The following is a 12,855-nucleotide window of genomic DNA, read 5'->3' on the forward strand; positions in this document are numbered from 1 at the left end:
GCAAGGATGCCCAACTCTCAGCACTTCTATTCAACAAAGTACTGGAAGCCTGGCCAGAGAAATTGGGCAAGGAAAAAAAAAGGCCTTCAAATTAAGGAAGAAGTATGTATGCATGTATCTCTTTTTGCAAGTGGCAGCATCTTATATGTAGAAAACCCTAACTCCACAAGACATTGTTAGAACTAATAAATAAATTCTGTAAGATTGGTATACAAAATAACAGAAATCACTTGAAATTCAATACATTAACACCAAAGTCTGAAAAGGAAATTTAGAAAACAATCCTATTTACAGTAGCATCAAAAAGAATAAAATACTAAGAAATAAAGTTAACCAAGGAAATGAAAACTTGGATATGGAAAACTACAAGACATTTATAGAGGAAATTGAAAAAGATACAAATAATTGAAAGATATTCCATGTTTATGGATTGGAAGACATTATCATTAAAATGTCTATAATACCCTAAACTATCTACATATTCAATGCAATAACTACCGAAACCCCAATGGCATTTTTTTACTGAAGGAGATACATAAATAATCCTAAAATTTATATGGAACCACAATAGACCCAAAGTAGCCAAAGCAATCTTGAGAATGAAGATAAAAACTGGAGACCGCACACTGCCTAACATCAAAATATATTACAAAACTACAATAATTAAAACAGTATGATACTAGCATAAAGATAGACATATGGATGAATGAAACAGAATAGAGAATCCAGTTGATAAACCCACATCAAATTATCTTTGTCAAAGGTGAAAAAATACACAATGGGGAGCGAATAATCTCTTCAACAAGTGATGTTGGGAAAACGGGATGTTTACAAGCAAAAGAATAAAAATAGACCGTTATCTGTAATTTACCTGAAAAACGATCCAAGATATCTGTTTTAAGGAAGCCCAATAAGCTACAAAGAAACCCACAGAAAAATAATTCTTTAAAATCAAGAAAACAATACATGATCAAAATAAAAGTTTAACAAAGAGATCTGTTCACAATATGAATTATTAGAGAGAATAAAGAAGAAAGGAAGTAAAAAGTTTATTACAGTGAGGCGCTCGTGTGGCTCAATTAAGTAGCTGACTCTTGATTTCGGCTCAGGTAATAACTTCAGGGTCCTGGAATCGACCCCATATCAGGCTCCGCATTCATTAAGGAGTTTGCTTCAGGATTCTCTCTCTACCTCTGCCCTTCTTCCCATTCTCTCTCTTTTTCTCTCTCTCAAATAACTAAATAAATCTTTTTTTAAAAAGAACGTTTAATACAGAAATGATGGCACAGAACATCAAAAACATGAAGTGGGGAGTAAAAGAACAGAGATTTATTATGTGAATTAAGTTGTTAGTATAAAATAGACAGTTATATCTAGAAGATATTTTATGTAAGTCTCATGGTAACCACAAAACAAAAGCTCACAGTAGATATTCAAAGCATAAAGAAAAGGGAGTCAAAGCATACCACTATGGAAAATCATCTATTCCCAAAGGAAAAGAGCAAGAGAGAAAGAAAAGAACATGAGAAGTATAACAAAGTAAAAAAATAATTGATAAGATGGTATTAGCTAGTCCTTACCTATAAATAATTACTGTAAATGTAAATGGATGGTATTCTCCAAGCAAAAAATATAGACTAGCTGAATAGATTTAAAACAAAACAAAACAAAAACAAAACTATGTGCTGCCTCCTGGAGACACTTCAACCTCAAGAACACCCATATGCTCACAGCGAAGGGATAATAAAAGCTTTTTGGAAACCACAAGAGGCAGTGGTAGCTCTACTTACATCTGACAATATAAACTGTAACAAGGGATAAAGCCACTATATGATAATTAGATTTTTTGATCAAAGAGATATAATAATCATAAATGTATATGCAGATTGGGGCTCCTGGGTGGCCCAGTCAGTTCAGCATTAACTGATCTGAAGGGAAAAATAGACAACGATAATAGTGGGGGACTTCAGTGCTTCACTTTCAACAATACATAGATCATTTAGATAGAAAAGCATTAAAGAAATATTGGACTTGAACTATACTTTAGACCAAATAAACCTAATGGACCTATACAGAACATTCCTTACAAAGCAGCAAAATACGTTTTTTGTTTTGCTTTGTTTTTTTTCTTAAGTACACACAGAACACTCTCCAGGATACATCATATCACCAAAGAAGTCTTAACAAAGTTAAAAGTGAAATCATATCAAAAATCTTTTCCAACCACAGTGGTGTGAAACTAGAAATCAATAACAGGAGGAAAACCAGAGAATTCACAAATATGTGGAAATCAAATCCTACACTCACAAACAGCCACTCATTGAAAGAACAAATCAAAAGGGAAATAAAAAAATATCTCTAAATGAGCAAACAAAAAGAAGAGAACCACAATATGCTGAAATTTGTGAGATACACCAAAGTAGTTCTGAGAGAAGTTTATAGTAATAAATGTCTACATTTAAAAAAAAAAAAGAAGATCTCAGGCAGCCTGGGTGGCTCACCAGTTTAGCCCCACCTTCAGCCCAGAGCCTAATCCTGGAGACCCGGATGGAGTCCCACATCTGGCTCCATACAAGGAGCCTGCTTCTCCCTCTGCCTGTGTCTCTGCCTCTCTCTCTCTTTCTCTGTGTGTGTCTCTCATGAATAAATAAATAAAATCTTAAAAAAAAGGAAGATCTCAAATAAATGAGTTAACTTTATATCTCAAGGAAGTAGGAAAATAATATACTAAGCTAAAAGTTAGCAGAATAAAGGAAGTAACAAATATTAGAGCAGAAATAAATGAAATAGAGAACAGAAGAACATTAAAAAAGACCAAAGAAATGAAGATCTGGTTTTTGAAAAGATACACAAATTTGACATAGGTTTTGATGGATTAACTAAAAAAGAGAGGGACAGAGACAGATATAACTCAAACAAACAAAACCAGAAAGGAGAGACATTACACTGATAATCACAGAAATAAAGGTTCGTAAGAGATTGTTATGAACAATAATCTACTGAAAAATTGGATAATCTATAAGAAATGGACAAATTCCTAGAAACATATGACTTACCAACTAAAACATGAAGAAACAGTAAATCTGAACAGATCAATAACCAGAGATTAAATTATTAAGCAAAAGCCTTCCAATTAAGAAAAGCCCAGGACTAGAAGGCTTCAAGGGTGAATTTTACCAAACATTTACAAAGGAATTAATGCTAGTCTTTCCTAAACTCTTCTGAAAACTGAAGAGGAGAGAACATTCGAAAATCTCATTTTATGAGATCAGAATTATCCTGATACCAAAGCCAGATTAGGACACTAAAAGAAAATAAAATGACAGGACAAAGTCCATGGTAAATATAGATGTAATTTTTTTAACAAAATAGTAGCAAATGCAACTCAACAACACCTCAAAAGGAATATGCACCACCATCAATTGGGAATTATGCCTGAGATGCAAAAATAATCAACACATGCAGACCAATTAATCACATTAATAGAATGAAAGATAAAAAGTATGTGATAATCTCAATAGATACAGAAAAAGCATCTGACAAAACACTCTTTCATGATAAAAACTCCCAAGTAAATGGGTATAAAAGGAATGAACCTCAACTTAATGAAGGCCATATATGAAAAGCCCACAGCTAACATCATATGCAATGATGAAAGGTTGAAGGCTTTTCCTCTAAGATAGGGAACAAGACTAAAGTTGCTCAGTTTCATGACTCTCATTCAACACAGTACTGGAAGTTCTATCCAGAGTAATTATGAAAGAAATCCAATCCAAAGTAATTATGAAAGAAATCCAAACCAGAGAGGAAAGTAAAATTGTCTCTGTCGGCAAATGATGCAATCTTATGTCTATAAAATCTTGGAGACTCCACCAAAAGCTACTAGAACTAATTAACAAATTTAATAAAGTTGCAGGATAAAAAAAAATCAACATTCAGAAATTAGTTGTGTTATTATAAACCAAAAACAGAATATCTGAAAAAGAAAGAAAACAATATCATTTACAATAGCATAACCAGTAACAACAATAAAATTTGGGAACAAATGTAACCACATTTAAACCATCTATAGACTCAAGGCAATTCATGTCAAAATTCCAATGGCATGATTTCACAGAGACAGAAATTCATGGAATCACAAAAGACCCAGAATACCTATAGCAATCCACAGAAAAAAGAACAAAGCTAGTGGCATCATTCTTTCTGATTTCAAACTATTATGAAGCTATAGTAGTCAGAGTATGGTATCATACTGGCACAAAATTGGTCAGTATTTTTATACCATACTGTATAGTATAGCATTTTTATACCATACTGGAATAAAAATGGACACATACACCAATGTAATAGAATTGAGAGCCCAGAAATAAACCCTCACATTTACAGCCAACAAAAATTTGACAAAGGAACCAAGAATACTCAAGGGGTAAACCATAGTCTTTCCCCATAAATGGTGTTGGGGAAACTGTTTAATCATATGCAGAAAAATGAGATTGCACCCTATCTTACACTACTCACAAAAATTAGAATTGGAATAAAACCGAATTTTGTAAAAATCCTGGGAGAAAACAGAAAAAAATTTCCTTGACATTGGTCTTGGCATTGATTTTTTGGATACAACACCAAAAGTATAAGCAACAAATGCAAAATAAATAAGTAATACTACATCAAATTAAAAATCAATCTTCTGGGGCAACTGAGTGGCACAATAAGTTAAGTTTCTGACTCTTGGTGTCAGCTCAGGTTGTGATCTCAGGGTCATGAGGTTGAGCCCTGTGTTGGGCTCTGCACTCAGTGCAGAATCTGCTGGAGATTCTCTCTTCCCCTCACTACCTTTGTTCATGCTCTCTCTCTAAAATAAAATAAATAAATCTTTAAAAAGAAAACTTCTACACAGTAAAAGAAACAACAAAATGAAAAGGCAGCCTACAGAATGGGGGAAATATTTGCGAACAATATATCTAATAAGGCATTAGTATTCAGGGTATATTAGAAACTCATATAACTCAATAGCAAAACAAAACAACAACAAAATAAATTTTTAAAAAGCCCACAAAAATCAATCTGCTTTAAAAATAGGCATAGAATCCAAATAACTATTTTTCCAAAGAAGAAATACAAATGGCTAATAGGTACATGAAATAATGTTTAACATCACTAACCACCAGGGAAACACAAATCAAAAGCACAATGAGATGTCGTCACCTTATACCTGTTAGAATGACTGTCATAAAAAAGATGATAGTTCACAAGTATTGCTGAGGATTTGGTAAAAGGGAATCCCTGCTCACTGTTGGTGGGAATATAAATTGGTATAGTCAGAATGAATAAGAATATGGAGGATCCTCAAGAAATGAATGATATAAATTTCATATGATGCAGCAATTCTATTTTTGGGTATATAACCAAAAGAAATAAAATGAGGATCTCAAAGAGATATCTGCATTCCCATGTTCATTATAGCATTATTCACAATAGCCAAGATATGGAAATAACCTAAGTATCCATATATGGATGAATAGATAAAGAAGTGTAGTGTATATAATTTTAAATATTATTCTGTCATGAAAAAAGTAGGAAATCCTGCCTTTGTAACATCATGGATGGACCTTAAAGGTATTATGCTAAGTGACATAAGTCAGACAGAGAAAACAAATATGATCTCATTTGTATGTGGAAATTAAAAACGATTCATTCATCTTGCATCTTAGAAACAAAGAGAAGAATGATGGTTGCTAGAGGATAAGAGGTGCAAAAAATGGGGAGATGTCAAAGGATAGGGAGTCAAAGGATATAAACTTCTAGTAATAAAATGAATAAATTCTGGGGATCCAGTATACAACATGGTGACAATGGTTTATAATATTGTGTCATATACTTGCAAGTTGATAAAAGAGTAGATTTTAAGTATTCTCTCTCACATACACAGAAAGAACAAAGAAAAAAAAGAAGGTAATTATGTGAGCTACAGAGGTATTAATTATCCATATTGTGTAACATTTGCAATAGATACATATACCAAATCAATACATTATATAAGTTCAAGAACAACCTAATTTTATGTGTCAATTAAATTTCAATGAACTGAAACAATAAAACTTTTTCATCATATCCATATAAGAGTTTGATTTGTAGTTTTCTATTGTGAATATTATGGGAATCTATTATACACCCCAGGAGACAGAATAATTAAAACAGGGTTGGGATTACCTGGTCCTTAAAGGTTGGCAATATTTCTATGTGAAGCCATTTGGACCTGGTATTTTGTGTATGTGTGTGTGTTGGGGGAGATACTTTTAAACAATTATTTTCTATATTACTCTTATGATTATTGTTCTATGTAGACTTTCTATACTGGGATCAATGTTGGTCAATTTCATAATGTATTTTTGTTTATGTCTCATATTTATTGACTATCTGCTTTAAGAATGTTGATGCTATGCTATGTGGTGAATAAATACTCAAAACTGGAGTTTTTGTTAGGATATGTCTCCTTTTGATAACTTTTATATTCTTTATTTTAAAAAAAAGTACATGTTGGGGCACCTGGGTAACTCAGTTGGTCAAACGACCAAGTCTTGATTTTGGCTCTGGTCATGATCTTAGGGTTGGAGATCAAGTCCCATGTTGGGCTGCATGCTCAGCATGGAGTCAAGTTGAGATTCTCTCCCTCCCCTTCTATCTCCACCTGATTGCATACATTCTCTCTCCCTCTCTGAAATACATAAATAAACCTTAAGAAAAAAAAGTACCTGTTGATGAGGATGTGGAAAAACTAGAACCCTTATACAATGTTGATGGGAATGTAAATTGGTGCAACCAATTACATTGATGGAACCAACTACACTATGGAAAACTGTGGAAGTTTCTCAAAAATATTAAAAGTAGATCTATTATAAGATCTAGCAATCACAACTGAGTATATTTATAAAACATTCAAAATAAGGATCTCAAAGAGACATCTGAGCTCCTGTTTTCATTGCAGCATCACTCACAATAGCCAAGATATGGAAACAATTGAAATGCCCATCAAAAGATAAATGAATAGGGACGTCTGGGTGGCTGAGCCATTGAGCGCCTGCCTTTAGCAGGGCGTGATCCTGGAGTCCCGGATTGAGTCCCGTATCAGGCTTGTCGCAGGGAGCCTGCTTCTCCCTTTGCCTGTGGCTCTGCTTCTCTCTCTGCCTCTCCTCAATAAATAAATAAAAATCTTAAAAAAAAATGAATAAAGAAACGATGGCATCTACATACAATGTAATTTCACTCACTTTTTTTTTTTTTTTTTACAGATTTTATCTGTGGAGATGTTATTTTATCTGGATCGTGGAGACCCAGGATGGAGTCCTGGGTCTCCACGATCACGCCCCAGCCGAAGGCAGTGCTAAACCGCTGAGCCACCAGGGTTGCCCCACTCTTAAAAAAAAAAAAAAAAAAAAAAAATCCTGCCAAATGTAATAACATGGATAAACCTAGTAAACATTATGCTAAGTGAAATAAGCCAAATAATGAGGGGCATATACTATATGATAGGACTTATATGAAGTATCTAAAATAGTCAAATTTTTAAAATAATAATATAAATAAATAAAGTCAAGTTTATAGAAATAGAAAGTAGAAGGGTGGTTGCCAAGGCTTAGGGAGATGGGAGGTTTCTGTTCAACAGGTAAAATTTTCAGTTATGCAAGATGAATAAGGTCTAGAGATCTACTGTACAACATTGTGCCTACAGTTAACACTACTGTATTATGGATTAAAAGTTGGAGGGTAGATCTCATTTTATGTATTCTTACAATAAAAGAAAACACCTGTAAATTCTGATGAAAATAATTAAAGCTTTATATTTTTGCAAATGAACTGAAGCAGCACATCAAAATCTTAAAAAAATAATAATATTCTCCTTCGACCAAGTATATTTATTTCTATATTCAAAAAAGTAATATTTAAAAATTAATATAAACTTGTTCTTAAATTTCTTGAATAGTACATATTATATTTACCTGTATATTCAAGGTGAAATCCTGCAGCAGAAACGCTGATGTCTGATTGAAAGTTTAGATATAGATTATTAGACGTACTATTCAACAGATGGGGTATTGTTGTTCCTGAAATGATAATTGAAAAGGCAGGTCAATGATCACATAATAAATATTATAGTAAAACTAAGTAAGCTAACTACTAATCAGCCAACAGATTATCACTGAAACTATGTATTGGTCAAGTATTTTTTCAGGAATTTTTTGATAAAAATATATTTCCCACATTTCTATTTCATTTTATTGTTTGTGACTATCTCCTAGGAGATAGGCCTTTGGGATCACTCTAGATTGTTTCCTAAAAATAGGCAGAAACAAAGAGCAGGTCAAAGCAGTAAATTTTTCAGATCACCTAAAATAATCATTTTTAATTTCATGTGTATTTCAATATTCTAAAACATGAGCAAATAAGAAACTTAATTTTAAAGTGTACATGTGATTTTTATAGTATAGTAAAGATTATGTATGAGTTCAGAAGATATATTTATTACCCTTTGTATTATATGTTATATATAAATATATATGCATTGCATTTAAGTATGTATTTATGTATGTTCTTCTATACCAGGTAAAGTACCTTGATATATCTTAGACTCTGACAGCAAAGCTGGTAAGTAGTGTTTGAAAAATCCGAATTATAAACTACTATTTGCCTTGTCTCCCAACCAGTACATTATAATGATCTACTTCTGAAGTTCTAAAGGAAATCAACTTGACTTAATTCAATTCTGGAGTTGAAAACATAAAATATCTGCTTGAACAAATTACTTCCTGACTATTTGACATTGAGTAATAGATCAAGACCCTTAAGATTACAACTCAAGCAGTTTCAAATGATAAGCATACAAATAAATGTCAAATCTATGTTTTAAGATAACCTTCAACAAGCATATTAGTTGATAGCGTTGCAAAATTTTCTGTAACTAGTTACTTTTCTAAAATACTTTTTATGACTAAACCAAGTCACTCCTACTCCAGATATTTCTTCTTTCCTTTACTCAATGGTGATGCTGAAAAACTGGTTATCATACTCAATTTTAAAAACTACTAAAAACTTAAAACCATTCACCCTGATTTAAGTTATCTGAAATGTAGAAGTTGATGGCATAGCTATGTTCCTATGTCTCAAGTCAAAAAGTATAATGAAGTAAAAAGTGTAGTTAAAATTAATATAAAATTTGATCTCACTTTTCATATGCTGGAAAAAGCTGTTAGATTATTGCATAAATTACCTTTAAAAACCTTAAGAAATTTAAAAACCTTCTGGTCTTGGTACCTGGATATATATTAATTTTATGTAATTTTATTCATTTCTTGGAAATAATTTTATAGTCTCTTTATTCTCACTCAACAGTACTTTGTAACATTTACCATGTCGTTAGACAGTCTCTAAAATTATTTTAATGGCTGGGTAACACACTTTGAGTAGGCATATCATAATTACCAAGTACTGTCTAATTTTTAACTATTTAAGGGAAAAGGGCATACATATTATTCCTGAACCACAGCTTAGCTTAAAGTATTACTATAAAAGCATCAATAAATAATTTCACAAATATAGTAAGAATATAGTAAGGTTTTAAACAGCAATTTCAATGTCATTACCTTTGATGTCTTTCAAACTTCTAACCTTATAATTTAGTTCCCTGTGTATGGTTTATAAAAAGAAATCTAAACTGCCAAGTCAGAGTTCTGGGAGCTCTTTTAAAAAGAGTGAGAGATTTTTATATTCCTAATTATTTCTATATTTTAATTAAGCTCAACTTTTCTATTTACCTGAATAACTTCCAAGTCGTGGAGCATTGTTGTCTCCTCCATCATAGAAGTCCAGAGAATCCCAATTATGTTCTGTAGCAAAGCTGACAACTTGCACCTGTGAAATAATAATTACTCATGGTAACACATATTTCTAACAATATAATAATATTATAGTCCTCATCATCACATTAGAAGAGAGAATTCCAAGCTGGGACCATGTCATTGTGGCCTTTCATAAAAGGATTTTAACAGAACTGATTTTTGCCATTATGGGACTGGCCTTGCTGAGAAACATCCATGGGGCACCTAGCAGTGTTCACTATGGGTATAACGTTGATAATGTCTGTCACCATCTCAGAGCGTTCTCTTTATTAAAGACTTTGGGTAACGGGTGCCTGGGTGGCTCAGTTGGTTAAGCATCCAACTCTTCATTTTGGCTCAAGTCATGATCTCAGGGTCATGAAATGGAGCCTCGCATAAAGCCCAGTGTCCACTCAGCAGGAAATCTGCTTGTGCCTCTCTGCTCCCAACCCCTGTTTTCTTCTATATATCTAAAATAAAGAAAGAAATAAAATCTAAAAAAAAAAAAATGAAGATAAAGGCTTTGGGTTAATTCATGTCTTAGTGCCAAGAATTTCGATGCATGTTCTAAATAATTTGTTAACTTTTATGTTCTGGAGTGTTAGATTCTTGCCACTTTAACTAGATTTATGCTGAATACATTTTTATTTTCCTTTATTTGCCTAAGCTTTGCTCAATTCCCTTTCATTACAAAAAATATTAACATTATTATCCCCTATGCACATTTTTAATATGTCTCAAGATGGATGATCAAAATTATACTTTATAACTGATCTGGAATCATCTTTTAAAGAATATTTTTATGAATGGAGTCATAATAACTAAATTGCTATTGATAGTAATTGATGAGGGAAATGCTGGAGTACAATTCTCTCATGTCTATTAAATTTTATTTAAAGAAAGAGGCATGTGTTACTTTGTTGCACTTCACTTGGCACAGCTTGAGCTTTTGCAAGAACCTACAGGACCCCCACAACTGTGGATGTTATTTTTCTCAACAATATATTTTATTATTTTGGAGGAAGGAAAGGACTAACTTTATTAAAATGAATTTATGTTATTTAGATAAGTCTGTTATAAATGTAAGCACTGCACTCATTAACTAAATAATTATAACAATTACAGTCATTAAAAATTTCTTCTCCACAAAATAGACCATCATCATTCTTCCCTTCAAGTGAACGATGGTGCCACTTTTCCAGGGGTGAGTGCCACATGGCAACAGATACCCTGCCTGTGTGACAGGCATTAGGCCCAATGGCAACGTTCCAGGACAGGAAGAAGAATGGAATTAAAGCTGTATGATTGGAATTTTACCACCAGCTCCTTAAACAATGATCAATTCTGTCTTCATATCTGAGTTTTCCTTTCCTACAATTCAGGGAAAGAAAAGATCACATTCAGCTGAGAAAAAAAGAAGAAGAAAGAAGAAGAAAGAAGAAGAAGAAAGAAGAAGAAGAAGAAGAAGAAGAAGAAGAAGAAGAAGAAGAAGAAGAAAGAAAGAAAGAAAAAGAAAAAAATTGTAAGGATTCATGCAGGAATTGACATTTGAGATACGCTAAAAGTATTGAGAGGTTTTCCACTGAAAAATTATTGAGTTATAAAAATGTAGAGGGGACAAGCTAGGAGGTGGATTTAGTGAACCATCGATAATCCAATTTAGCCACAGTAAAAGATATTTACATAGTAAGAGGAAACATGCATGCAAAGTTAGGAAAAGTTAGAAAGAGTGAGTTTTGTGGATACATACAAGAGACTACAGAGTTAGGATGCCTGAATTTACAGGTTCCTGGCTCCCTCCACTCACTGGCATATAATCCTATAAGAGTTGTTAATCTTTCTATGCCTCCCATTACTCATATAAATCATTGTAATAAAGGTATCTAATTCATAGAATTGTAAAAATTAAATTAATTTTAGTTTAGAGTAGTACCCAGTGTGTATAAAGGATGTAATGTATCTTAGTTGAGACAGATTGGCCAAGAGATTATAAAGATGGAACACCACCACAATAAAATTATGTAATTGAGTAGTCCACTAAAGGTTTTGGAAGGAGTATAATCAGAAATACTTTAAGGACAGAACTGTGTTGGATGAAGAAAATGCAAGTAAAAAAAAAAAAAAACAAAAAACAAACAAAAAAAAACAACAATTTCAGTGTCCACTGCAGTAGTCTGTGTGAGAAGCTATAAAAGATTGAAGCAGGGTGGTGGTAGGAATAAGTAATAGAAAAAGGGACCACGATGTCTCATGTGTTACTACAGGGGAAGTTACTGGATTTTATGTTATCTGAATAAGGGAAGGAAGTAAGAGGAATGACTCAAGAGTAATTTATCTTTTTTTTTCCTGAGTTATGGAGATCAGAGGGGTGATAAGAACAAAAATGAAGACATCTGTTGGAAAACCTATTATCTTAATGAGAAGAAGAAATTTTGTTTAATTCTGGATATATACGTATAGCAGACTGAGTACCGGCTTCCAAAAATATCAGATCTTCATCCCTGGAGCCTATACATATTGCCTTATACGGGGGAAAAAGAAGGTATTTCATGTGCAATTAAACTGAGCATCCTGTGATAGGGAGATTATCCTGGATTATTCAAATGGGCCCTAAATACAATCATAAGAAAGATGTCAAAGGAGATTTGACACAGAAGACAAGAAGGCAATGTGACCACGCGGGCAAAAAATGGAGTTCTAGTCAGACACCAAGGAGTGCTGGCAGCCACCAGAAGTCAGAAGAAGCAAGGAAGGATCCTCCCCTAGTGCCTGGGCAGAAGGGAGAGTAGAGGGTCAACCCGGTCAGCAGCTCAGTTACATCTCAGTAAAACTGCTCTGTGACTTCAGGCCTCCAGGATTGTGAGAGAATAAACTTCTGCTATTTTAAGCTATCAAATGCATGGTGATTTGCAGCAGCCACAGAAAACTAACAGTGTTTGCCACTCAGAGACTGGGCAAATTGTGAATGTAGTTTGGTACAATA

The 12,855-nt window shown here is 33.2% G+C and overlaps 1 protein-coding gene across 3 annotated transcripts in view; it reads right to left on the bottom strand.

Annotated features, from left to right (window-relative positions):
- CSMD3 (CUB and Sushi multiple domains 3) overlaps nt 1–12,855 on the bottom strand; it is a 1,184,516-nt gene that overhangs the window by 138,811 nt on the left and 1,032,850 nt on the right. For all 3 annotated transcript variants that reach the window (XM_055314112.1, XM_055314111.1, XM_055314109.1), the window contains 2 exons: nt 9,810–9,906; nt 7,998–8,102 (listed from right to left, as the gene is read on the bottom strand). In XM_055314112.1, coding sequence (XP_055170087.1) covers nt 7,998–8,102; nt 9,810–9,906 — 202 coding nt within the window. The remainder of the gene's footprint in view (nt 1–7,997; nt 8,103–9,809; nt 9,907–12,855) is intronic.

Source organism: Nyctereutes procyonoides, unplaced genomic scaffold, assembly GCF_905146905.1.
Source record: "Nyctereutes procyonoides isolate TBG_1078 unplaced genomic scaffold, NYPRO_anot_genome, whole genome shotgun sequence".
In the NCBI taxonomy this organism is placed as follows: Eukaryota; Metazoa; Chordata; class Mammalia; order Carnivora; family Canidae; genus Nyctereutes; species Nyctereutes procyonoides.